This window comes from Microcaecilia unicolor, chromosome 2 (assembly GCF_901765095.1).
Source record: "Microcaecilia unicolor chromosome 2, aMicUni1.1, whole genome shotgun sequence".
Classification (NCBI taxonomy): Eukaryota; Metazoa; Chordata; class Amphibia; order Gymnophiona; family Siphonopidae; genus Microcaecilia; species Microcaecilia unicolor.
The window spans coordinates 203,028,315-203,052,261 of record NC_044032.1 but is presented as its reverse complement, the minus strand read 5'-3'; the positions used below and the strand labels follow the sequence as shown (position 1 = coordinate 203,052,261).

Here is a 23,947-nt window from a genome sequence, read left to right as displayed (position 1 = left end):
ACCACCAGAACCTCAGCCTGAACCAGACCAGCTTACACGTACTGTATGGTTTGGTTCTGGCTGGGGTGGCAAACCCATTTTTTGGGGTGGTATCTGACACCCCATAGCAATGCCTACATTGAATTATACTATTCATAATGCATGTCCAGTGCACTGCCAAACAGTTAGCTAAACCAGCTCAACATCCAAAGCAGAGACTCACCTTCTTAACTTCCAACTATTTATTACAAATAACTAAGCAAGTAACTTATTTGTGGATAACTGAAACCTACTTTACTGGATCAGGTTCTATAGAAGCAGGATGGGTCTCTCAGTAGACACCAGTTGAATATTTTCTGACTGGCTAGATTGTTGTTTTAAGTGACTAAAGGAATAAATGCACATTGAGTGAATGAAGAGATGGATGCTGATCAATGTTTTGGTAATAGCATGATGTGAATTCCAGGAATGGAGGCGAGAAAGGATGTGAAATGGCTTGCTTTCTGAGTCAAGATGGAGAATTTTATTTTCACTATAGGGATTGGTGCCAAGGAATATCCACAAGGGTTAGGGTCTCTAGAAATGACCAATAGGGTTAAAGGTTGTACCTTTGGCTGATGCATGGAGCCAGGTAGGGCTCAAGGAGACAGGAGGTGAATGGGTCACATGCAACATTTAACCTATATGAATAAAGATTACATGAACCTAAGAAGAAGCTACTGATTGCTGTCAGTACAATACAAAACAGAGTTTAAATATACTCATTCAAGCTGTGCGGTAGAACATGGATTTATCACCTTTTTTTAATTTCCATTTAACATTTTACCAAATATTAAACTTGAGAAAAGAATTTCTTCACCTTTTGACAGAGGCTGTGAAGTTTTTCTTTATAACAGCCTTCAAGAAGTTCTCATAGACCTGATTTCAGACTAACATTAGTTTGATTTTAATGAGAAATTCACATTAGTTTTAGACTAGCGTGAAAAGCAGTGGATCTCAACCTAGTCTTTGGGACACCCACAGCTACTCAGGGTTTCAAGATATTCACAGTGAATATTTATGTAATAAGACTTCTTACAATGGAGAAAATGTATGGAAATCTATATCATGTACAGTCATTGTGGATATTCTGAAAACCAGGCTGGCTGGGTGTGCCCCAAGGACTGGGATGAGAACCCATGGTTTAAAGTAAATATTCACAATTCAGAAATAAAGCTACCACTGCCCTGCTCCATTATAGGTGAATGCAATGTATCTTAACTCCCTAGCCACAATGAATATTCATGAGATAGATTTACATAACCTGGATCTCCAGATGGCTCTGTGTTAATGTTCTCACATTTTAACGTGCTTTATGTAAACTATGAACTCAGAGATAATGAACTGTTTTGCAAAATGATTCAGCTCCCAACCTATATTGTACGGATGTGCAGAGCAAAAGAATTTGGTTTGGTTCATGTTCAGCTGAATTAACCATTTGGTTATGGATTTTGAATTACTCAAGTGGCAAGCAGTTTTGCACTGTGAGGGTGGAGCTCTTAATCCATTTATTATCAAACTTGCTTAAAACCTACTGGAAGGAATAAGCCACAGAAGCAACAGTACACAAAGGCAGTGAAAATGGCATGAAGATTTGTGGAGAGGAGCAAAGCAGCATTAACACTGGCATGAAGATCTCGATCCTCTGGGTGTGGGGCAAAAAAGCATCAGAAGGGTGAGATCAGGCTTGGAATTTTGTGGGAAAATGAACCTGTTTAAGGGATAGATGAAGACATCTGAGCATCTCCACAGACATGTTTGGCCATGATAATGTTATGGCAACAGTATTTTTGTCTACAAACACAGGAAAAATAGGAGACCACAACAAATCCTGACTGACAAAAAAAAATCTCCCAATCTGATGCAAAGGAAGTGTCCAAATGTATTCAATACTCATCCACATCAGCAGCGTCAGGCCTAGATGTAAGTTTATCTTCGCCACATACACAGCAACTACAAAGTAAGTAGTGCAAATTTGTTTTTCCTTTAAAGTATTTTCTATATATGGTTTATTTTTTTATGTACATTCATTTGATTTTTTGGTTTATTTTTTTAGATTGGTTGCCCGTATAATTTAAGACCCTGATGAAGCCGTACATTTCCTGGTGAAACGGGTCCCATTGGTCTGTTGCACAGCAGATGTTTTCTGTTGGTGCTGATAATTTTATTATACCACAGGTGCTTTAAAAACCGATGCTGGACTATGGAAGAAATGTGGTTTATTACTGCATTTTTTGCCTGCATTTTTTGTGGATGAGTATTGAATAAACAGTATTTTTGTCGCACTTCCAGAAATAGCATATGAAAGGACTGAGGGCTCGTTTATTGAAAGGAAGATTGAAATGTAGTCTAAGGGGACAATTCTATGACTTGGCACATCATTAGGCATCTTGATGCCATGTGCTGAGAGCCAATTCTATAATGGCATCTTGGTGCCAAGATTCTGTTATAGAATGCCAGCATAGGTTGGCATTGATGCACCTCAACTTAGGTGTGCCCACTTATGCCATGTCTATGGCTGTTGTAATTCAGCATGCCTAAGTGCACCATGCAGTGCACACAACTTAGAATATTCTATAAGGTGTGCACACATAAGAAGGAGACACACCTATGTCCTGCCCATGCTCATGTCACATGTACACTCTGCTTGCAGCTGTGCACTATAGCACCTACATTCCCTTATAGATTGGAGCACTCAGTTATAGAACTGTCCTTCACAGTTCATCCGTTTCTTTCTCCAGGTGGTCAGAAAGGAGCTATTATTGACAAGTGCCAAACACAGACTCTGGGACAATAGAATTGGAACATGTGAAATCAATAAAGAAATAGTGACATGAATATTCCAAGGCACAGGGCGAGGGGCAAAGTAGAACCAACATTGGCTCCAAGGCAATGAGGGTGAAAACTGTGGGCAATGGTATTCAGTGGAGGTAGGGAACATTTAGCCATTGGGTTTCAGTGGCAGGTCAGTATTCTAAGTGGCATCAATACTCAAGAACTTCTCTGGTACTTGGATGCTCAAACTTTGCTTGCATTGGAAAAGTTATCCTGTAGAATACTTGGTAGTTGGGGACTAGAAAGTGCAGGAATCATTTCCTCTATGTACTATACAGTTTTAGGGAGAAGACCCCAAACAACACAGAAAGAGTACAGCAGCACTAGCAACAATGGAATAAAGATTCAAGGCACCAAGAAAGGTGAAAATCAGGCAGAGGAGGAAGACTGGCATCAATGTACAAAGACACTGATTTAATGGCGTATGAGCCAAGGGCATGATTGGAAGGAATAAAATGGCGGATCATTTGGGTCACGTATAACTAATATTAGGAAAAGACAGTAATGTATGAGAATGGAGAAGTGCACAGCAGAAGCTTTATGCCAGGAACCTAGCCAGCAAGAGGTAGCATAAAAACCTGTGTAAAGCCATCCATTTCAAACCACATTTTAACTTCTGCAGCACTGACAGGTGGAGCTGCAGTTCTAATGGCAGTCAAAATACATTTAATAGTTTTTATAGGTAAATGAATTCTGTCTGCCTCTTTTAGGACTCAGAAACAGATCCTGTAAAGCTCTGTACCACTGCCCATCTTGAGAATATTTATCTAAACCAAACCAGTTTGTTTCTTATTCATTCATTCATTCAAATGTATTTATGCCCTGCTTATTAATCCATTTCTAGGCATGTTACAATTAAACATTCATAAAAGTAGATAGCAACAAAAAATATATAAATTAATTTAAGAAAATGCTGTACCAAATAAGATAGTCTTCAATTTCTTTCTAAAAACCATACAGACTTTTTGTTGATGTAATTTGATAGGCACAGCATTCCACACCCTGATATAGACAAAGCAAGAGATCAAGTACGTTTCTTATGAGCATTAGTAAATGAAGGAAAGGTTAAAAATTCTTGAAATGATGTATCCAAGTGGACACAAATGCGAAGAAAGAAGTTTCTTGAACTAAGACAAGATGTGATATTATTGCAGGCCAAGTTTCAATTGCTTCCCGTGCAAATGTGTTGTAATATATGGCAACAAGAAATTTATTTTCTATGAGGTTGATCAACTTTTTGATTTTATAAAGGCCAGGAGGAAATCTGGGCATTCCTCATAGTTTAAAGGGATTGTATAAATAAGAAGCCTAAATTTTTGTTTTGCTAATTTTGTTAATTTCCAGCTCCTCTTGGGTTATTCTTTAGGACATCTGGGGTCTCAATAAGTGGACTAATTCAGAGCTTTGAGTCAGCTGATGTATGTATTTGAAAATGATTTTTTGAAACTAAGTGTATCATATGCCCTGTAATATTTCCTCAAGGATATTTATCTTTGTAAACCATATGTTTAAAATGAATAAATAAATCAATCTTGAAATGGTTAATAGCACTGAATCAACAATGCCAAATCAGAATTTACATTGCCCTAAATATTAAACATAAACATTTTGGACAAGGTTCAAGAAAGTCAAAATTGAGATTTTGGGATGATGCACACTAAGTATGAATTCTATAATGGTTGTTCCACACAGAATTGTCACTATAGAAGACTAGTACAAGTCCACAGTTTCATGCCTAAATTTAAGCTTGAGCACTTATGCTGTGTCAAATGCTGGTGTAAGAGCTCACGCCTAACTGCTGGCAGTCAGGCGCATAACTCCTAGTATTCTATAACCTTCATGCCTAACTCCTTGGCGTGCCATGACCCACCCTTGCTCCTCTCATATTCATGGCCCCTATGATGGAATTGGCACATGCATAACTTCTAGAATAGTGACTAAGGGCAATTGTGTGCAGAAATACTAGCTGGTGCCAGTTTGCACCAATTTAAGCCAATAACAACCAATTATTAAATTGAACGTTCAACTGCCCTTATTCTATAACATGCATACACAATTTGTGTACTAGGATAAATTTGGGCACAAAAGTTTATAGAATCTGGGGGTTAATTTCTTTATGGTATTTTACTGGTCACCAATATAAAGCGGGTGGAATATATTCAGATTTTGCAAAGTCATAAATTTATGTATAGCTGCATTCTGCACAGTCTAAATAGACAAGTAATATTTCCAGTCACTTCCATTTATCACCTCTCTTCTGTGTTTGGAATTTCCTGGTTTTCCCTTGGTCTCCTGTTATCCCTTGATTGGCAAATGGGAATATATTCTCTAGCTAGAATGTGTCAGTATTCTCGAGGGGGTTATCTCTTGCTCCGTAGATACCCAGCCTTCTTTCAGGGTCAACACATCCTGCATCTCCACCCAGTCTCGGCCCAGTATGACTCTAACCATGACTCTCTTACTCAACACCCTCACTTATCACCCCTACCACTGCAATTTCCCCACCCCTAGCTGTCTGTTCGTCTGTCCAATTTAGATTGTAGGCTCTGTTGAGCAGGGACTGTCTTTTTCATGTTAATTTGTACAGCGCTACGTAAGTCTAGTAGCGCTATAGAAATGTTTAATATTAGTAGTAGTAGTAGTATCAAAGGAAGTGGTAATCGTTTCACCACCGCTACTCTCAAAGGGTGCGTCTTTCCCTCCCAAGTGAGTCCTATCTCAAATGTGGGTTCTTGTTTTATATCTCCATGGACACATCATACCTGAACTGTGCCAATAAATGTCCCTTTCTTTTCCCCAATACCTATTCTTCTGGTGAGGTGTCCTGACAATAATGACTGGCCGCTTCCAATGTCCAGTAAGGCCACTAAATCCAACCCAGCCACTCTCACCCTTCTTCTTAAGGTCTGCTCCCAACCTCCCTCAGCTTGGGTGGGGCCAATACTCATACCTGAAAAGGAACATTCCATCAATGGGCATTCTCTTTTAAAATGACCTACCTCCTCACAACTAGAGCACCTCAATGGAGGCCAGTTATCTGGCTGAGAGCTACCACCCAAGGACTCCCACCCTCCCTTCCTCATCTTGTCAGAGGGTACTCCATACTTTGCATCTGGGGATCTTCCCTTTTTCTCCTTAGATAACTTTCAGGGGTCCCGGGGTTTCCTTGGGGAAACAACTTTCCTTGTGGAAGATTCTCCTGGTTTCCCATTCCCCACTACCTCGGCTTCTAAGTAGTGTTCTGCTAGGGTTGTGCCTTCCCCTATAGTCTTGGGTCCCTGTTGGGTGATCCACATCTTAGCAGCCAGGTGTGAAATATTTAGAAATTGCTCCAGAATGATCAGCTTTACAATAGCCTCCGGACTCAGCTGCTCAGGCTCCAACCACTGTGTGGCTGTCCATTAGACTCCGTGCTACCAACCTTGGTTGCTCTCCTTTTTGGAATTCCTCTCTCTGAACTTTCTCCTATACTGTTCAGGAGAGAGTCCTAGTGAGTCCTGGATGGTAACCCACACCTGCTTATAATCCAGGGCTTTATTAGCATCCAGTGCCCTATAAGCTGCCTGAGCCTCTCCAATCAGATATGGAGCCAAACTGATAGCCCACTATGGCTATCCTTTTAAATGTCATCAGGTAGACCTCTTCCCCTGGTCCCAACTTTATTGATGTCAGGCCCCTAGCTCATTTTTTGTTTCTGGTGACTTCAGTCACCTTTTCCCAGAGATGGTCACATATAGTTTCAAGGTGTTATTTTCCTTTGAAAAGATATCCAGATGCTTTTTATACTAACCCTAAAATGGTGGATTTAACCTCACTTAGGATTTTTTTTTTTTTACCAAGCTGTGGTAGAAGGGGGCCCATGGTGGCATCAGCGCTCGTGTCTGCCATGCACTGAGGCCCTCTTTTACTGCAGTGGGTAAAAGGTTTCTTTTTCAAAGGGGAAGTAAATGGCCATGTGCTAAGTCAGCACATTAGGGTATGGCCATTTATTTCCAGAGCTCTTACCACCTCCTTTTTAGGAGGCAGTAAGATCTGCTGAGCTAACAGGACAGTAACCGGGCTCTAGAAAAAAAATGTTCCTAGCACTGGAAATAGCAAATGGTGGAAGACTGAACTACTGCTGGGCTCTTGCGTGAGCCCCATGGTAGGGTCAATTTGCCACATGCCATTGCCGTGGAAGCCCTACTGTGGCTTGATAATAACTTTCTCATTAAGGTAGCCCACTGGCTTAATGAACAGCAGTTGATCATGAACCCTGACAAATGTCAGGCTGTGTGGCTCACTGGTTCAAACTCACTTCCTTCTTGAGCTCCTCTCATTTTGGGTCAACCTATTACAACATTATCGCCAACTCTCAAGATTTTTGGCATGATTTTTGATTCAGAATTAGTTTTCAATTCCCATATCTGTTCAATAATAAAATCTCAATGTTTTACCCTCAGACTCATTCATGATTATCTCTCAACAGATGCCAGGCACACTCTTTTACAACTTCAATTGTAATCACTCCTGGGTAGGGACCTACCTGCTGTAACTTGCCTTGAGCTTGAGTTTAGAAAGTTGAATAATTAAATGTAAACTCTATATCCAAAAGTCCATTTCATAATCTCTTTCATTAACATTGTGAAAGCCCTTGGGAAAATCACATTTAACCTTCAACGTATAAATTTAACTATGTTGAAGCTTGGGAAACTGAATAGCATTCACCAGAAACCTCCACAAATCATCCTGTTACAGATTCAACACAGAAGGTCCGTGGCTTTGATATATTTTGTGTCAATTATGAGGGCCTTGAAATTATATCAGTACAATTCAAGGAAGATAGGCATACAAGATGCACAAATGGAAAATTAAAGGCTCTTCAATGTGCGACTGTGGTTACCCAGAACAGACCAATCCATAAACAAAAGAGGTATGAAAATATATGCTGCAAATTCTGATGCAACTGCTTGTCTCAAGCACCTAAATCCAACATTATAGTTGTTGTATCTTCATCTGCCATATAAAAGAACATTTTTTTAATATCTCCCACATAGGAAATTATAGTACTGGCATAGACACTTATTGCTGAAAGTGGATATGGAGGTCTTTTGAAATGGGTTACGTTAGTCCTGTTTCAGTCAGATGGCAACTCATAAGTTACACCTAGAAGGAGTGAAAAGAATGATAAGTATTGAAGTCAGTGGGACTGGCATGTGCTACAGCAATGTGGGGCTCATGCCAAAAGATTCCTTGTATTTTCTGAGATTTGTCACTGCTGGAATGTCTCAGCTTGCTTGAAGGGATTTAATGAGAATTGTGGCTTGTCACTTAAGGAAGAGTTGAACAAGCAGTTATTCAAGACATGTATAGAAGAGTTAGGAATTAAATCCCAAGCTCTAAATAGAAAAAATCTTATTAACAAAGGTTCTGAACTGAACATGGAAAGTGATGGTGATGGCAGAGAGCAATGCGTGTGTGTCAGTAATAAAGCAGAGATGAGAAAGAGAGACTGCTTTTAAAGTCGAAATTTAATACAACTATGTCTGAATGAAAAAGTAGCACAGAAAGTGCCCTTTGTTACTCATCCATTCCATTACTGGACAGCAATATTGGAAGCAAAGTCTTAAAAATAAGTTTAAAGTGGGAGACAACAAAAAGATAAAGGATAGCATTGGTGATATTTTTCCATCATAAATACTGTTTTTCACTTGTCACAAAAAATGTGCAGCATATCAGGAGGTCCAAATAAAGCTAGGATTTCTCATTAAAATCAGCCCTCAGGCGGTGCAGACATTTTATTTTTTTTAAGCTGCCATGAACTGACAAAAATAGAAGATGGATCATAACGAAACATCCACCCAGTGAGAAAATGAAGCAAAAATCAAATGATCCTTATCAGTAGTAGGAGAAAATAAAATATATACTGAGGTGTTATTCCCATTTCACGTTCTCTTGTTGTTTTTGTTTTTTTAAAGAGTTGGGGAAAATGAAAATTCATAACTGGTGTGCATAAGAGAATTGGTAGTTAATATTCTACGATTACTCTGTTTTAGTACTTGATTCATACTTATCTTTGGTTTATTCAGTCTGATTAAATATTTGCCTCATATTCAGCAGCACTTTAACCGGTTAGTGCCACTAAATATTCCTGGGGGGCCGAGATGGAGCACCTACTTAGCTGGTTAGCAGCAATTTTTCAGTCTGTTAACTGGCTAAGTAACCACATAAAGTAAGGACAGCAAAAAGGTTGTCCTAACTTTGGGGGTCTTTTACTAAGGTGTGCTAGCGTTTTTAGCTCGTGCTAAAAATCAGCTGGCACTACACGCTTAGACACCTATAGCAATTATTGGCACTAATTAAACTTAAATGAACTCTATGCATGGGATCTGCATCTAAATTTTACGTATGATTTGAAAAAGGGGGTCACAAAAATGGAAGGAGCATGGGGGCATTGTTTTAGAATAATGGGGATATGTACCTAATGTAGGCACGTACATTTGCACCACATTTCAGTCGGTGCAAACGGCTGCGCCTAAAGATAGGCATGATTCCTTGGTATAAGCACTATTCTATGAACTGCACTTAACTTTAAACGTGGCTTATACAATAGTGCTTTTTTTGGCAATATTTTTTTGGAACCATGTATAGAATCTAGCTCATATGCAAATCTCTCTCATGCATTTTCATTAGGAATATCCTGAAAACTTGACTGGCTTAGGACAGCTTTGATAACCAGTAGTGGAAGTGACACCTAGTGGATGGTGTGTTAATACTGTTACAGGCTGGTAGTCTTTTGTTATGGGCTTGCATTAAGGTGTGCTGAACATGGTCTGCGGTAGTGTAGACATGTGTTTTGAGTGTGCACAGAATCATTTTTCAGCGCACCTGTAAAAAATGGGTTTTAAAATTTTTGCCGAAAATGGACGTGCGGCAAAATGCAAATTGCCACACGTCTATTTTGGGTCTGAGACCTTACCACCAGCCATTGACCTAGTGGTAAGGTCTCGCGCGGTAACCAGGCAGTAATGGTCTACGTGTGTAAAATGCCGATTACCACCCACGAGCCAGAAAAGAAAAATATTTTCCAGTGTGCATAGCAGACAGGTGTAAAAAATGAAATTACCACAAGGGCCACATGGTAGCCAGGTGGTAACTCAAAATTGACGCATGTTGGGCACGTGTAGGCGCCTACGCAGCTTAGTAAAAGGGCCCCTAAGTTAACAAAAAACAATCCACCACTGTACTATGCGGTTATTTTCAACTAGGTCCTAAATAATTTTACTCTTAATTTTGAATATTGGAAAAGTTAATAGTGTATCTCTTTGTTTCAACTCCCACTAGAGTTAACAAAAAAATGACAACATTTTAAGGTTGGATTGTAGGACAATTAAATATAGCCCACCATTACTATAGGAAACTAATGCCATGTACAATTAAGTGCAAATCTGGACATTTTTTCTTTCTCTTTATTGTTAGGCCATTGCTCGCACAAACTTAAACCTTAAATGATGTATATTGTTCTACAATCATAAACTGCTTTATGGGACCTTTTGCAATTTCATGTGTAACACATAGGTCCAATCCAAAGGGGCCAATGTAGCAAAGTATAATAAGGTATTTATCATGTGGTAAAGCTGTTTACATGATGATAAATGTTTAGTACATTTACTGCTTCAAATATCGTGAGCATGATAAGTGTTATTATAGCCACCTGGGTAAACATGGCAATGGGTATGTTAATTTCATTTCATTTTAATTGTATTTATATTCCATTATATTTATAGATGTCCTAGATGCATTCTACTAAAACATGCATAATAATTACTATGAAGAACAAGGACCTGTTTATGCATTTTGATGATTTGAGCTAAATTGTTAGAAGTGGTACAGTATTCATGGGGCATCTGACTCATAATGGTGGGGGTAAGCGCAAACTGTAGGATATATAAAAGGACGTGCCTGACAAGAAGATTTATTTCACTAATGTTCTGATTGCAGCAGTAGACATAAAGGGGGAGGAAAGAGAGAAGCAGAAAGAAAGATGCTAAGGAAACAGAAAGATGAGGAGCAACCCAGGGACTTCAAGGGGAAGAGAGACCTCAGCAAACATCACTGCTGAGGAACCCACTCAAATATCACAGAGTCAAGACTGTTGGACCACACTACTGGGCCTATTGATTAGTAAATGTATTTGGGTGGGCCTGGATTTAGTATGTCAAGTTATGACTAAGGAACACCTTAATATTTATAGCTTTACAGGTGGGTGAACTCAGAAAACACCAAGGGACTCAAGTGAGCAGAGGGCCTTGCATTATGCTCTTCCCTATGGATGAGATGAAGTATGCGCTTATTATCAGTTAAGTGGTGCAGTTTTATGTTAGGACTGTTTCTCTGTGCCCTCTCTGTTATATTATGATTTAGCTACTTTAGGCTTTTCCAGAGACAATGGATTTCTCAGTGCACACTTTGGTGCTCAATCCTTGAGGTAATGTTCGTTTGCTGTTGTGCCTGGAAGCCAAGAGGCAACTGGGTACAATTCCAGATGTGCTGGAGGTGCCCTCAAATGATGAGGGTGGATGAATGAGTGGAAAGAAGCTGCTAGATAGCATGTTAATCTGCAGAGGGTTCTCTCAAGTTTGCCTTCTTGGCATTCACTATGTCCTGCTTTTGGTTATTTAGTACATTGAAGAACTCAAAATCTAGTCCCTACTTTTTCCCCCATAGTGGAGGAGGGAGAGTCCACCTTCCAGCACATTTTGGGATCCAGTTGCAAGGTAGATGATATGATTTCCCAAACTGAACACAGCATTTCAGGTGGGTCCTCACAAATGACCTGTACAGGAACAGTTTTTATTTTCTGATGGTTATCTCTCTCTTTATACAACCTAGCATTCTATCGTATTGTCCATCATTTCAACAATGTGAGATCAGATGACACTATCAGCCCGAGGTCTCTCTCCTGGTCTGTGCACATCAGCCACTCCTCTCATATCATGCATATTTCCTTTGGATTTCTGCACCTGAAATGCATAATTTTGTACTTATTAGGGTTAAAGCTTAACTACTAAGTATTTGTAAATCTGTTCACATATTGTCTACTCCCTTGGAGATGTCCACTCTCCTGCAGATCTTCTTGTCATCTGCAAAAAGGCAAAGCTTAGTTTATTTATATTCCACCTAACTGCCTAGGCAGATACCGAAAAACCCCATACATACCTTTCATATAAAATATCAGTATAAAATTTAAACAATAAAAGAAAAACAGAGTTCCACAGCTGCTTAAAACTTCCCATATCTGTTCCACAACAAATTAATTTATTCTCAACCTACTCTCCTAGTTTTCTCCAAATGCTTCACAGAACAGATGTGTTTTAAATAATTTTTTAAAACTGAGCAGTATCATTAATTGTCCCAACTTGCACTAGTCATTTGTTCCATAGAGCTGGCCCTCCAAAAGAAAAGGAGTGTTGTCTAATTTCTTCAAAATGAATTTTCCTCAATGATGGAATTAACAGGCAACATGTGCCTTCTGACCTCAGTGCTCTGTTTGAATGATAGATTTTTAAAACTGTACTTAAATAAATATCTGAACCAGCCAGAACCTCTCTGAGATCCCAGATGTATCTCATTGGGTCCCATGTCTTTGTCCATTTTCAGCTGGGCAAGCTGATCATAAACACTCTGAAAATATAAATATATACTTTTGTTAGCAATCTGCAATCCTTCTCCAGTGTCCTTTTCTATGAATACCAGACAAAAATATTTGTTCAGCATTTTCCATCTTGTTCAGCATTTTCCACCACAAAATGGTCTTTCATCTTTGGCCTTTTTCCTGTCCCCCAAAATGCTTTGAAAAAGTTGTCTCACTTCAGTTTATGTCTTTATCCATCTTACCCTCTGCCCATCCTTTTTCCATCCTGATTTCTTTCTTTCTTTCTTTCTTTCTTTCTTTCTTTCTTTCTTTCTTTCTTTCTTTCTTTCTTTCTTTCTTTCTTTCTTTCTTTCTTTCTTTCTCAGACATTCATTTTAGTCTTCCTCTTTTTCAAATGTTCTGTACTTTGTGAACATTGTCCTGCTTTCCTTTATTTTTTTCAGCTCTTCCTTAGAAAACCACACAGGAGGTTTTCTTTTCCTCTAGTTTTACTCATACCCTTGTATAAAGATCTGTTTCCATATTGATAGCTCTTTATAATTCAACTTCCCTTATCTCCAACAGCTCTTCTTTCAGGTACTTCCTCATGCTAGTGAAGCCAACATATTTGAAATTCAGGACTTTGAGCTTGGTCCGTCTGCATTCCACCTTAGTTTTTATATCAAAACCATAATGTTTGATGATCACTGGTGTATAATTATACAGCCCCTTATATCCCCTAATTCTATAAAAGTCACCACAAAATTGTGTGAGCCGATTAGTGCCAATAATTGGCTTAACAAGCAATTATTGGCACTAACTGAAATCAATTAACATGTACATGCAGAAAATGGGGGTTGGAAATGGGAGGGTCATGGGTGTTTTAGGGTGGAGTGTGGGCGTGGATTCCTGTTACATGCACAATTATAGAATAAGGGAGTTGTGCATGTAAATTTAGTTGGGGGCATTTGAACCACATTTTTTTTTAGTGCAAGTGGAGGTGCCTAACTTTAGGCATGAGCCCTGTGCTTAAGCTCTGTTCTATAAACCATGCCTAACTTTAGGTGTGACCCCTGTGCTTAAGTGCTATTCTATAAACTGTGTCTAACTTTTGCATGACCCCTGTGCTTAAGCACTATTCTAAAAACCATGGCTAAATTTAGGTGTGACCCCTGCGCTTAAGCGTTATTCTATAGACCATGTCTAAATTTGGGCTTGACCCCTGTGCTTAAGCACTGTTCTATAAACTGTGCCTAACTTTCCAAGCTAAGGCACTAGTGCCCTAATATATAGAATAGCGCATAATGCACTTAAACGCATAAGGGCCAGTTTTCTTGCCAGTTATGTGCACATTGCAAGCACCCAGCTATAGCATTGTCCATAAAAGTTTATTCTCCTTAATTGGCTCTTCTAGTTTGTGAAGCTTTGTAAAATCCAGAATTTATATGTGGAGATAAATATTCAGCTGATAGCCAGCAATTTTTTTTAAACCACCACCAGCTTTTTGCCTGCGTATTCAATGCTAGGCCATGTCCAGGCACCAGCATTGAATATTTTGGGTATGTGCGGACAGCTGGCACTTAACTTATATATATATACATTTTTTTTAGAAAAGAAAACTCAAGCTTTCTTCTTTTTTTCCCCCAGGAACTCCCAGAAACACTGAGAGAACAGACCCATCTGAAAGAATGGCATATAAACAATACCCAGATAGCTATCATTCCTTCCTACATTGAAATGTTTCAGGAACTGAGGGTACTGGAGATGTCACAAAATCTCATCACGCACCTTCCACCTGAAATAGGTATGACAACATTTAGGCAGTTAAGTTTTGTTGGTTGAAAGAAATATTTGCCATTGGTTTTGTGTTATTTCCTTTTTCCTAAATACATATATTATATAAAAACAGACTCTGGAATAAGATACAGAGCGGCAGAAATTCTGAATTCTAATATTCAAATGCAAATATCTTGACAACTTCAGAAGTTATCCGAATATTTGCATTAGTCAAGACTGTGTGTGGATATTGAGTGACACTGTCTGTAGACATCCCTTGGCCCTATCCAGATAGTAGCAGGACAGTCCTGGGGAGGAGGTTAGGCAGAGTTGGGAGTTTTACTAAGCCAGAGTAGCATTTTTGGCATGCACTAATGATTAGCATGCGTTAAACACTAGAGACACCCATATATTTCTAATGTGGCTTAGTAAAAGACAACCTAGGCATCCTAACCAGATAATTAATCAAATGAAGTTAGAATAGCAAAAATGCTGTCTTAACTTTAACTTATTGATATTTGGCTAGCAGTCTCAATATTACTACTATTGGTGCCATCTATAACTGAATCCAGATATTCAGCACTGGCTGCTACCCAGATACTGGTGTTGAATATCTGGATTTATTTCAGCTACAATGGTCAGTATTTCTAAAGAAATGCCAATCGTCAAGGCTGAATATTGGCTGGACCATTTCTGTCAATATAAGAATCTCAGACTGATTATACATAGATCAGGCAACTGTAATTCATGTTGGGATGAATGGAGTGTTTTATCAGGCATTGATCTCTTATAATATAGGGATCTCAAATTACAGGATTGAAGTACACGTGGAAGTAATTTTATAAAAGAACATCTGCTTTATGTATATTTTATAAAGGCAATGAAACACAAAAAATGAAACACAACCCCTCCAAAAAAGAACAGCCAAAGCTAAGAATAGAAATAATAATAATAATGAGGTTGATATTCAAAGCAATTTAACGGCCAGATAACAGCTCCTAGCTGCTTAAATTGCTTGTTCAGGGCTAACTGGTCATATTAAGTGCTGAAAATGTCTGGTTAGTGCTCAGTGTGAAACCAGCTATTTTGGGGGCATTCCGAGGGCAGAGTCAGCACTTGGCCAATTAAGTGCTGGTATTCAGCACTTAGGGCTCCTTTTACCAAGCTGTGGCAAAAGGGGGCCTACGCTGGCATTGGCACATGTTTTTCACACGTGCCAAGGCCCCCTTTTACAGCAGCTGGTAAAGGGAAGCCTCGCTTTCCTACAGTAAATGGCCATGTGGCACTTAAAGCACTTGCCGCATGGCCATTTTGGGGGGAGCCCTTGCTGCCACCCATTGAGGTGGTGGTAAGGACTCCTGTGCTAACCCAGATATAACTGGCAGCACGCGGCACTGCCCGATTACCCCCAGGTACACTCCGGGGCTACAAAAATAAATACATTTTTGTACTGCCAGAAATGACGGTGCGGTAGGGGTGGAAAGTACCGCTGCGCTGCTACAGTAGCCCTGTATAGCGAGTGGTAAGCCAGCGTTGGACTTACTGCCACTTAGTAAAAAGAGCCCTCAACTGGTCAAGTTAGCTGAATAAACAGAACTGCATAAGTCAGTCCTATCTTTATGTGACTCACTAACAGGCTCGTTTGCGAAAGAGAAGGACACCCGTCTTTCGACACAAATTGGAAGATGGGCGACCTTCTCACAGGGTTGCCCAAATTAGTAAAATCGAAAGCCGATTTTGGGCATCCCCAACTGCTTTCCGTCACAGGGACGACCAAAGTTCACAGGGGCATGTTGGAGGTGTAGTGAAGGCGGGACTTGGGCGTGCCTAACACATGGACGTCCTCGACCCATAATGGGAAAAAAGGGCGTCCCTGACGAGCACTTGGACGACTTTGCCTGGTCCTGTTTTTCTTACGACCAAGGCACAAAAAGGTGCCCAAACTGACCAGATGACCACTGGAGAGAATCGGGAATGACCTCCCCTTACTCCCCCAGTGGTCACTAACCCCCTCCCACCGTCAGAATCAAACCTTTCTAAGGGGCTCTTTTACTAAAGGGTTACTGCGTGACAACAGGCCTGCTGTGCGGCAACCCAGAACTATCACTGGCCCGATGCGAATGTTGGCGGTAGTTCCACCCCCAGCGTGTGCCGTTTCTGGAGCTAGAGGGAATATTTTAAAACTATTTCCACAGAGGGTTACCTGGTGGTAATCGGGCAGCGTTGTGAGCTGCCTGGTTACCGCTGGGTTAGTGCAGGAGTCCTTACCGCAACTTCAATGGGTGGAGGTAAGTTCTCTCCCCCCCCCCCCCCACAAATGGCCATTTCTTTTTTTTTTTTTTGGCTTTTTTACCCTCTGCAATAAAAGGGGCCCTGGCAAGTGGCAAAAACTGCCACCGCCGCTAGCGCAGAGCTCTTTTTTCCGCAGCTTAGTAAAAGGGCCCCTAAGAAGTCTGTCAGACCTACCCTATCCATTGATATCTGAGGAGACTATAAGTGCTCCTCAGAAACTCTTTTCCTTGCCGAAGAAGGCAGAGCACTCTAGCCAAAGGTGGAATGTTCTCTGGTGGAATTTTAATAGTCATAATCAGAAAATTCTTCAATAAATCTTTGTGGGGAGAGATTAGGAGTACATGGAAAGTTCATAACATGAAAGTTTTTCTTACATATTGCATTCTCCAGATTTTGCAACATCCTGTGTATGTCCATAGAATTTTTCATAAAAATTTCCCTTCATTGTTAAACAGTTTTGAAAGAGTCCTTCACAGTTAGTACAATTTCAGAAGCCTGCCTCTACACATTTTGCAACTTTTTAGCCAATTTATCATTACATTCTGAGTTGAGTGGAGAGAGACTGTGCTAACATTAACAGACCATCCCAGGTAGATGCAAAGTTAAAGGTTCCAGGCCTTACTAGGGATGTCTTTATTTCACTCCCATTTCTCACAGATAAGGTTGAAGAAGCTTCTCCATTCCAGAAAGTTGAATTTAACCCCATTTCACCCCAGGGATTCCAGTCCACGCTGAGGATTCAACTGTGTAGCTACAGCTGTTTCTTCTAATACTGGGAAAGGCATGTCTTGTAGAGCTGGAACCTGTACTATTTCATGCTCCAACAGGAAATAGTGCCACTTTTTCCCGGTCAACTTGGTGGTATTTGAGTCTCCAGGCTAAACAAAATCTCTAGTTTTGACTGGATCAGCGAGCCTCCTTTCCACCCCAGGCCCAGTAGCTAGCCTCCTGGAGTTACAGGTATTCCTGGGCACACAAAGGTGTCCATCAGGCCCCACACTGGTGTGGATGACTCTACAGGAAACTGCTTCACCTTGCACTTGTGACCCATAGAAATCTTCAAAGAAAACCAGACTCTTAAAAGAAAGAGAAGGTAAGCAGCAGCTTGTTACCAGCATGTCAGGTCAAGATGATATCTTGATGCCATCCCTAATTTTTTCAAATTTTTATTTATGGATCATTAAAGTGGACTACTTTGTGCTCAGTGGCATAGCCAGACCCAGTATTTTGGATGGGTACAGAGCTAATTTAGATGGGCCCTTCCATGGCATGCACTCCACAGCCCCCCCCCCCCCCCCGAGATATTAAAAAATTACATGTTTTTTACCTACCTCACATCAACATCTCCTCCTCCGCGGTGTCCTGGCATCTGTCCACCCATTGCTGAACCCCGTCCTTCCCTGGTGTACTTTACAGGCATCCCCTGCAATGATTCAAATATTGCTGCCTGCACTGGCCCTGCAGGCTTCAATTGGCTGGGTTCTGCCAGACAGGAAATGATGAAAGCGATGGCGGGACCTGGCCAATGGAAGTCTGCAGGGCTTGTGCAGGCAGCAATAATTAAATCACTGCACCGGGGATGCCTGTAAAGTACACCAGGGAGGGACGGGGTTCAGTGATGGGTGGACAGATGCTGGGACGCCGCGGAGGAGAGATGTTGATGTGGGGTACGGCCGCTGGGTGGACCTGAGCCAAGAATAGGTGGGCCTGTGTCCATCCAGACCCACCCATAGCTACACCACTGTTATATCAGAACGTGCGCTATAGCAGCAATAGGGTACAGTCTCACAGAACTGTCAATTTTAGGTTTACTTTTTAAACTAAACAGCTGTAATGAACTGAACTATACACTGCAAATGTCCCTTTTTGTCTGAAAAGTACAGTGTGATTGTATTTATGCTTATGTTTGGACATTTTACTATTGTTATGCTTTTAACAAATGTGTACCATATTTTTATGCATATACCCCAATAATTGGCCATTAACAAGCAATTATTGGCAGTAATTGGCACAAATTAGAATTTACATGTGCAACTTTCTAAGTGTATTCTGTAAAGTGGTGTGCATAAATTCTAATGTGTGTATCTCAAAAGGGGGTGTGAGCAGGTCATGAGTGTTTCAAAAAATTATGTGCACTGTTATAGAATGTGCTCAATCAGCGCCTAAATTAGGCACAGACATTTACTTCAGGTTTTAGTTGACATAAATGGTTGTGCCTAAATTTAGTTGCGGGTCTGGGTGCTATATATATTCGAACATTAGGCACAGTTTATAGAATAACACTAAGCAAGTTTTTTTCCATGCCGATTTGTTCAGCACCATATATAGAATCTAGTCCATAATGCTCCCATGTGTATAATTTTCAAATTGTCTGGCTATGGAAAACCAAGCTTGTATAATGTGCACACGCATATAAAGCACACTATACCAGTTTATTTTTCTAAAGCACGCTAATTGCAAAGTTAACGCATTTGTTTTTAATGGCTTTTCATTTTAGGTTTTTGCAGGTATTAGCTCATGAAATGTGCAAAAAACCTAAAAAGAGAAAGAAAGAGCCTTACAAACAGATATGCTAATTTTGCAATTAGCATGTCTTAGTAAAAATACACTGATATAGTGCGTTCACACCTGGATTCTACATAGCGTGCTTAAAGTTCCATGTGGTTCTATGCATAAATCTAGGCATATTCTATAGCTATTTTTTTTTTTTTTGTTATATTTGTACCCTGTGCTTTTTCCCACACATGGCAGGCTCAATGCGGCAGGCAATGGAGGGTTAAGTGACTTGCCCAGAGTCACAAGGAGCTGCCTGTGCCAGGAATCGAACTCAGTTCCTCAGGACCAAAGTCCACCACCCTAACCACTAGGCCACTCCTCCCCTATGCATATAGATTCTTTTTTTTTTAACAATCTGTTAAGCATTATTAATATCTCTTAAGCAATAATGAGCACTAATTGGCAAAAATTAGAATTTATATGTATACATTGTTAAGAGTATTCTGTACCGTGCCTAAATTCTAATGTGCACAGGCAAAAAGACGCATGCTTAGGGGCGTGGAAATGGGCATTTCATGGGCATTCAAAAATCTACATGCATTGTTATAATATATGGCCAGTGAGCATAAATCTACACGCAGGGATTAACACCAGCTTTTCGTTGGTGTAAATGGATGCTTGTAGATTTAGAGAGGCATTTTTTTGTTACATTTGTACCCCGCGCTTTCCCACTCATGGCAGGCTCAATGCGGCTTACATATTGTATACAGGTACTTATTTTCAAAAGAAACGTCCAAGTTGCGATTTGGATGTCATTGCAAAATGTCAAAATCCAGGGGCGGGGAAAACCGTATTAAAAAAAAAAGGATGTCCATCTTTCGTTTTGAAAATACCATTACAGACGTCCAAATCCTTAAATTTGGACGTCCCTAGATTTGGACGTCCTTGGATTTGGATGTTTCTGACTTTCAGTGATTTTCGAAACCAAAGATGTCCATGTCAAAAACGTCCAAATGCAAGTCATTTGGACGTGGGAGGAGCCAGCATTTGTAGTGCACTGGTCCTTCTGAAATGCCAGGACACCAGCCGGGCACCCTAGGGGGCACTGCAGTGGATTTCATAAAATGCTCCCAGGAACATAGCTCCCTTACCTTGTGTGCTGAGCCCCCCTAAACCCCCCCCAAAACCCACTACCCACAACTGCACACCACTACCATAGCCCTTACGGGTGAAGGGGGGCACTTATATATGGGTACAGTGGGTTTGTGGTGGGTTTTGGAGAACTCGCTGTTTCCTCCACAAATGTAACAGGTGGGGGGGGGGGGGGTATGGGCCTGGGTCCGCCTGTCTGAAGTGCACTGCAGTACCCACTAAAACTGCTCCTGGGACCTTCATGCACTGTCATGGACCTGAGTATGACATCTGAGGCTGGCACGAAATATTTTTAAAGATGTTTTTTGAGGGTGGGAGGGGGTTAGTGACCACTGGAGGAGTAACGGGAGGTCATCCCCAATTCCCTCTGGTGGTCATCTAGTCATTTTGGGCACCTTTTTGTGCCTTATTCATACGTCCAGGGATGTCAGGGACGTCCTTGCTTTTTTCAATTATGGGTGAAAGATGTCCAAGTGTTAGGCACGCCCAAGTCCCGCCTTCGCTACACCTTCCTTGAAATTTGGACGTCCTTGTGATGGACTGCAGTTGGAGACATCCAAAATCGGGTTTCGATTATACTGATTTGGATGTCTCTGTGAGAAGGACGTCCATCTTCCGATTTATGTCGAAAGATGGACGTCCTTCTCTTTCGAAAATGAGCCTGTTAGTCTCATGAATTATGCCTAAGGGTATTCTAAATACCGTGTGTAGATTTACACATGGTACTTAGAATACACTTAGGTGTAATTGCCCAACGTGTGTTAATTTTAGGCGCCATATATAGAATTGGACCCATAGTGCACAGGGGGTGATTTGTAAAAATTCGGGTAACACATACATTATGGGCCAGATTCAGTAAATGACACCCAAAATTAGGTGCCATGAAGATCTGCGCTAAGTGTCAGTTCTGTAAACTTTTATGGAATAGCACTTAGTGAGGAGTCCCATGCCCAACTTTGGGCATAAGGATTTAGACTTGTTGAAACCTAGAGTAACTCCTCACACCCAGCTAGTTGCAGTTGGGCATGCAAATCTGAGTATTCTATATCGCATCTAATTTCTGTGAATATCCCTATTCCGCCATTGCCCCTTCTATGGCCACACTCTCTCTTGAGTTGTGTACTATAAAATTTAGATGTGCATGTTAAAGAATAGGCCACAGGCAGATGTGTGTATAACCCCTAATTACTGACAATTAGATGCCAATGAACCCCAATTAACACCACTAATTGGTTGTTAGTACCTAATTGACTAATTATTCTACAAGTACATCTGAGATTCACACCCAAATTTGGGAGCCCTATATAGAACGGGATATATATGTAAAAATCGGGGAAGTTTTAAGGGACGAGCTATGGACGTAATCTACTTAGATTTCAGGAAAGCTTTTGACACGGTTCCCCACAGGAGGCTTTTGAATAAACTGGATGGGCTGAAGATAGGACCTAAAGTGTAGGACCTAAAGTGGTGAACTGGATTAGGAACTGGTTGACGGACAGACGCCAGAGGGTGGTGGTGAATGGAGTTAGCTCGGAGGAAGGAAAGGTGAGTAGTGGAGTGCCTCAAGGATCGGTTCTGGGGCTGATTCTGTTCAATATATTTGTGAGTGACCTTGCCGAAGGGTTAGAAGGTAAAGTTTGCCTATTTGCAGATGATACTAAGATCTGTAACAGAGTGGACACCCCGGAGGGAGTGGAAAACATGAAAAAGGATCTGAAGAAGCTAGAACAATGGTCTAAGGTCTGGCAATTAAAATTCAATGCGAAGAAATGTAAAGTGATGCACTTAGGGAATAGAAATCCACGGGAGATGTATGTGTTAGGTGGCGAGAGTCTGATAGGTACGGACGGGGAGAGGGACCTTGGGGTGATAGTATCTGAGGATTTGAAGGCGATGAAACAGTGTGACAAGGCGGTGGCTGTATCTAGAATGTTGTTGGGCTGTATAGAGAGAGGGGTGACCAGCAGAAGAAAGGGAGTGTTGATGCCCCTGTATAAGTCGTTGGTGAGGCCCCATCTAGAGTATTGTGTTCAGTTTTGGAGGCCGTATCTTGCTAAGGATGTAAAAAGAATCAAAGCGGTGCAAAGAAAAGCTACGAGAATGGTATGGGATTTGCGTAACAAGACGTATGAGGAGAGACTTGCTGACCTGAACATGTATACCCTGGAGGAAAGGAGAAACAGGGGTGATATGATACAGACGTTCAAATATTTGAAAGGTATTAATCCGCAAACGAACCTTTTCCGGAGATACGAAGGCAGTAGAACGAGAGGACATGAAATGAGATTGAAGGGGGGCAGACTCAAGAAAAATGTCAGGAAGTATTTCTTCATGGAGAGAGTGGTGGATGCTTGGAATGCCCTCTCGCGGGAGGTGGTGGAGAGGAAAACGGTAACGGAATTCAAACATGCGTGGGATAAACATAAAGGAATCCTGTTCAGAAAGAAAAAATCCTCAGGAGCTTAACCGAGATTGGATAGCAGAGCCGGTAGTGGGAGGCGGGGCTGGAGGTTGGGAGGCGGGGATAGTGCGGGGCAGACTTAAACGGTCTGTGCCAGAGCCAGTGGTGGGAGGCGGGACTGGAGGTTGGGAGGCAGGGATAGCGCTGGGCAGACTTATACGGTCTGTGCCAGAGCTGGTGGTTGGGAGGCGGGGCTGGTGGTTGGGAGGCGGGGCTAGTGCTGGGCAGACTTATACGGTCTGTGCCCTGAAGAGCACAGGTACAAATCAAAGTAGGGTATACACAAAAGTAGCACACGTGAGTTGTCTTGTTGGGCAGACTGGATGGACCGTGCAGGTCTTTTTCGGCCGTCATCTACTATGTTACTATGTTACCTGCTATAAACTGCCATGGGTGAATTTCTTCATAAAGGTGGTTAATAATTCCCAATGATCAATTAATCAATAAATGACCTCTATTTAACACACATATATACATAGAAAGCCCATGTCCATGATTCTCTTCATCATGAAAATGATAACCTGTAGGGAAAGTTAAAGCTTTCCCAGGAGAAAGTATAAAAACACCCATCTCCACTGATAGTTGCTGTGTGGTAGAGTGTAATAGCTGTGATTACATTTTAGTTTCTGCTTGAAAGTATCCCTGCAGCATGAGCCAGATGTGCATGCTCTTAGGTTTTGCCTTTACCATTCTTCTCTCAATGCCTGAATAAACTATCATCATACAGAGATCGAAACTGCAAAGAGATAGCAGTTGGGTTGTGCTGGGGATATAGGGTAAACGACCATCTGGGAAAAGAGTGAACATCTGCTCATATTTACCACCCAGACAGGAAAAAAGCAAAATACTTTTCTTCATATTTCATATTCAAAACTCCAGAATTTTTATAAGGATTGTTTCACTGAATTAATTCAGGCGTATATTGGTATATGCTACACATAAAGGGGTCCTTTTACTAAGCTGTGGGAAAAAGAGCCCTGCAGTAGTGGTGGGGGTTGTTTTTCCCATGTGCCAGGGCCCTTTTACCACAGCAGGTAAAATGCCCCCCCCCCCCCAAAAAAAAAAAAATTGCCATGCGGTAAGATAACTCTTACTGTGTAGCCTTTTGGTGGGTAGCATTCCACCCAATGAGGTGGCAGTAAGAGCTCCTGTAACCGGGCAGCGAGCGGCAATGCCCGATTACTGCTGGGTTAGTGTTGTGCTACAAAAAAAAATTTCTGACACACCGGAAATGTTGCACCCTCAAGCCAGAACTACGGCCAGTGGCCGTATTGGGCCAGCCGTAGTTCCGGGATAGCATGCGG

General features: G+C 41.1%; 1 protein-coding gene across 1 annotated transcript in view; it reads left to right on the top strand.

Moving 5' to 3' along the window:
• LRRC2 (leucine rich repeat containing 2) overlaps positions 1-23,947 on the top strand; it is a 202,728-nt gene that overhangs the window by 94,139 nt on the left and 84,642 nt on the right. The window contains exon 4 of the mRNA XM_030193630.1: positions 14,114-14,270. Within this exon, the coding sequence (XP_030049490.1) occupies positions 14,114-14,270 (157 nt within the window). The remainder of the gene's footprint in view (positions 1-14,113; positions 14,271-23,947) is intronic.